We start from the raw sequence: 3,985 nt of genomic DNA, 5'->3' as shown, positions 1-3,985 counted from the left end.
ACCATTGTGGAACATAGAGTACCGATTCGAATAAAAATATTCTCATTTGGAGAATATATTCTCGTTAATCTTTGCATGGAATGCAATATGGATTTTGATGGAAGTTGATTCTTGGCTTATTTTGTGATCTAATTTTGCGAGGATCGAAGCCTCGAATTATAGAGTTCTTTTCCTTAACCAGGATTTCAGAATCCGGCTTATTTATTGGAAATCATATTGTGAACATGCTTAGATTACCTGTTTTCCAATATGAACCGATAAATATAATACAGATTTCAGAGATTGTTGAGCCATTCAGAAGTATTCATGAAATCAAATGTTTCCAAATTGTATAAGCTTTAAAGAAAACATACATACAAATGCCTCGGAGTAAATATATATTACAAAAAATAGACTGAAATCTTTTAGCCTGATAGAGAAAAGCTAAATAAGATCCATCCATCTTTCCACACCACTGCTGCTTGTGAATTTTGTTACAAGTTTTGTTCCTTCTTCCAATGAATTCATTGGTACTGACTGTGATTAACATGCCTCTGCAAAATGCACACCTTGAAACTCCTTTATCATTTCAAAATTCAGGATTTTGCCGAAAAACAAAATGAATAACATCTCTGCAAGTGCTAGTACCGCCACAAAGATTAGTTACATCGGCGCGCAAATAAACCTCTATGCTATGCCTGTAAAAACATCAAGATTCATCAGCTTAAACCCGGAAAAGTACTAGAAACTAACAAAGACTTGAGAAACTTTACCCTATTTGTTGTTCTCTTCGCATTTCTCGACTGTGTGGGGGAGGGCTTTGGTCTTTGCTGTTCAGAGGCCTCGAAGTCTTCCGATAATTGGAGCACATGGCGCAAGCATTCGACAACATTGCTCATACTTGGCCGGAGTTTGGCCTCCTTCACAAGGCATCTATCAGCAAGTTTAGCAACCTCCCGGGCAGCATCAATAGGAAACTGATGCCTAAGTCTTGGATCAATAATTACGCCGAATGTTCTGGCATCTGGAGGAAATTGCTTTACCCAATCCAATAGCTTTTGCTCGTTGGTTGGCCGGTTTCTCTCCAACGTGCGCCTGCCGGTGAGAATTTCATACAGAAACACCCCGAAACCCCATACATCACTCTTGATAGTGAGATGGCCTGTCTCTATGTAATCCGGAGCTGCATAACCATATGTTCCTACAACCTGCCAAGAACAAACCAAGAAATATACGAACATTAAAAAGACAGTAGTATGTAACACAGTTTTATACTATTCAAGTAAAATTTCTGACATACTGCTGTTGATACATGACTCCGACCATCTGTCGGTCCCTCCCTGGCTAGTCCAAAGTCTGATAGCTTCGGATTAAACTCTTCGTCTAATAAAACATTGGCCGCTTTGAAGTCCCGGTAAATCACCTGAACATAACAATGAAATTTTTAACCACTTTCAATTGATGGCAAAGCATTACTCTTAAACAAAAATACAGTGGGAAAGATCCTAAGTAACACCTGAATTTCTAATCCTTCATGTAGGTACGCCAACCCTTCGGCTGCTCCTAAGACTATCTTTATTCTTAATTTCCATGGAATCGGCGGCAATGTTCGGCCGAACAAATGATGTTCCAAGCTCTTGTTAGCCATGAATTCATAAACAAGCAGTCTTTGAATCCCTCTCTCACCATCTTCACCACAATAGCCGATAAGTTTTACAAGATTTGGATGCTCAACAACTCCAAGAAATTGAACTTCTGCCAACCATTGTTTGTGTCCCTAGAGTGAAAAATCAATGAAAAAAAAATTACTAACAATGAAAACAAACCAGAGTAGCCACATTCCTACTTGTGTGGCAATTGGGATGATAGCCGATAAATTTTACCAACTAATCTACACAACATTGTTTATATAGGCCTCACATTCTTCAAAGCTAAGAAAGAATTCTAACAACTGCCAAGAAAACAATCCCTGCATATAATGATTGGTTCTTTCTCTAATAAACTATTGAATTTCATATAAACAACAACATGGACTGGTTACATCCTATGAATATAGACTGTTACTAGTTTAATGACAACTTGTCACAAGAATACAACACCAAAACAAAGAAAAATCAAGTCACAATCAACATTTAATCATGCATAAGCTACAAAGCATTCTCCTGAGCATCAAAACATCGAAATGAATCAAACATTCATTGAATCATGTATATATATACCTGCAAGCCATGTTGGTTAAGCTTCTTGATGGCAACTGGGATCTTCTCACCATTGCCATTTAGATCAATGAAGCCTTTGTAAACACTACCAAAGCCACCTTCTCCAATCTTAAGAAGCCTACTGAAGTCATTGGTGGCATGCCTAAGCTCATCGAAGCCGAAAACACGAAGGCATTGCGCCTTCTCCTCATACATGTTTGTAATGCTGCGCTGAGAGGAAGTAGAAGCTGAAGACTTGCTGGGAGGCTGTGTTCCTCCTGCAGAGCCATCTGAGCCACTAGCAATGCTGGTAGAAGGCTGTGCTGGTGTAGTTGTCTGTCTGGGACTGGATTCCCTTCTACCACTTCTCTTACTACCACTGTGTTGCCCTTTCAAGAAGCTAAAACACCCCATCTCTCTTCTTCTACTTCTTCTTCTGATTTTCAAAGTGATGAACTTTATGGACAAAAATTGAGTCTTTGAAAGAAAGAGGGCATGAACATCAACAGAGAACAACTAATGAGAAAGAAAAAACCCAATCTTTAAAACAAACAAGACATGGGCATGAAAGAATCAACAAAGAAAGAGTCTTTGAAACACAGAAGGGAAAATTAAGGAAAGAGAATGAGGAAAACAAAGAACCCTTTAATCAAAAGAGAAAGATTTGCATCAAAGAAAGGCCAGAAAGAGAGCAATTAAGATGACAAATGGCGATGCAAAAGATAAAAAGAGAAGAGAAAGAGGGAGAAGTTTTGGAGAAGATGAACAAGTCAGGAGAAAAAGGTATCAAAAAAAGCAAGAAAAGGAATAACTAGTTCAGTTTTAGACTAAAAACAAGTTCACACCTTTCCGTGTTGGAAGCTGTTTCTTTGGATGGCTGCATACAAGTTCAAACCTTTCCTGGCTGGAAACTTTTCTTTGGATAGCGTACAGCTTCTTCCTCTCTTTCTCTCAACTATTAACATCTCTAACATCACTTGCTAGGAACATTCACATCTCTCTCTCTCTCTCTCTCTCTCTCTCTCTGCTTTGTGGGAAGAAAGACTTTGAAGATTATGTGGGATGAGTCGTTGGTCTTTGTTGTGTTTATTTGATGAGATATTAATAAATATTGGGAAGATGTAGATAGTTAGGTGAAGGAAGGAAGTCCATTAAAAACAAGAGAGATGATTCCACGGATATAGTTTCGTGGTAATTATGATGAAACCAAGATGTAGTTTATTATCTTTTGGTTTTGAAACCAGAGAATACACTAGTTCTAATCTATCATATTCTGACATGTGTCTCATGTGATGTTATTATATTTTTTCTATTGCTAATAGGGACACGTGTCAGTTTTTAATAGGATGGAATCATGGTATTTTTTTTGTTCCAGAACTAGGGGAGATGAGTTCGTTTATCGTTATCTGTCTAATTATTTTAATTTAATAATTTTTAGAGTCCATTAAAAACAAGAGAGATGATCCCACGGATTTAATTACGTGATAATTACAATGAAACCAAGATGTACTTTATCGTTATCTGTCTAATTATTTTAATTTAATAATTTTTAGAATAAGTGATAGTAATTTTTAAAAGTAATTACTAATTTATTTTTATATTATATAAAAAATAAATAATAAAATTTAAAATCTACCACGTCTTCTGTGATAATTACCAATAATTACCACGGAATCGAATTCACTTGATTATTTTTCTAAAAAAAACAAAAAGTAGAATTTAGATTGTTAATTTGTTTTTTTTTTAATATTAAAAAATTTCAATGAATGCCACAAGCGCAGGTACACTTGCGTGATAATACACCCGTG

At 36.5% G+C, this 3,985-nt stretch overlaps 1 protein-coding gene across 2 annotated transcripts; it reads right to left on the bottom strand.

Moving 5' to 3' along the window:
* Positions 1-301: 301 nt before the first annotated feature.
* Positions 302-3,251, bottom strand: LOC120272453 (probable serine/threonine-protein kinase PBL19). 2 transcript variants are annotated; one of them, XM_039279280.1, is made up of 6 exons: positions 3,023-3,251; positions 2,199-2,820; positions 1,496-1,756; positions 1,280-1,402; positions 753-1,187; positions 302-677 (listed from the first exon to the last, which is right to left on the bottom strand). In XM_039279280.1, exons 2-6 carry the CDS (start codon positions 2,589-2,591, stop codon positions 672-674), a joined length of 1,218 nt encoding a protein of 405 aa, XP_039135214.1. In that variant the 5' UTR covers positions 2,592-2,820; positions 3,023-3,251; the 3' UTR covers positions 302-671. The 2 variants fall into 2 exon arrangements, with proteins under 2 accessions (XP_039135214.1, XP_039135213.1); XM_039279279.1 differs by having other exon boundaries at positions 2,199-2,613.
* Positions 3,252-3,985: the final 734 nt, after the last annotated feature.

Source organism: Dioscorea cayenensis, chromosome 11 (genome assembly GCF_009730915.1).
Source record: "Dioscorea cayenensis subsp. rotundata cultivar TDr96_F1 chromosome 11, TDr96_F1_v2_PseudoChromosome.rev07_lg8_w22 25.fasta, whole genome shotgun sequence".
Classification (NCBI taxonomy): domain Eukaryota; kingdom Viridiplantae; phylum Streptophyta; class Magnoliopsida; order Dioscoreales; family Dioscoreaceae; genus Dioscorea; species Dioscorea cayenensis.
Note: the sequence above shows the minus strand (reverse complement) of the source record. Positions and strands in the feature narration are given on the sequence as shown.

What these genes read in the sequence shown, in the direction of transcription:
- LOC120272453 (XM_039279279.1), bottom strand. Translation starts at nt 3,060, where the DNA reads ATGCAGCCATCCAAAGAAACAGCTTCCAACACGGAAAG. An exon ending in ACAGCTTCCAACACGGAAAG is followed by an intron (nt 2,614 to 3,022) that starts GTGTGAACTTGT and finishes TTTGAAAATCAG; the next exon opens with AAGAAGAAGTAGAAGAAGAG. An exon ending in GGAGTCATGTATCAACAGCA is followed by an intron (nt 1,188 to 1,279) that starts GTATGTCAGAAA and finishes TGTTCTTGGCAG; the next exon opens with GTTGTAGGAACATATGGTTA.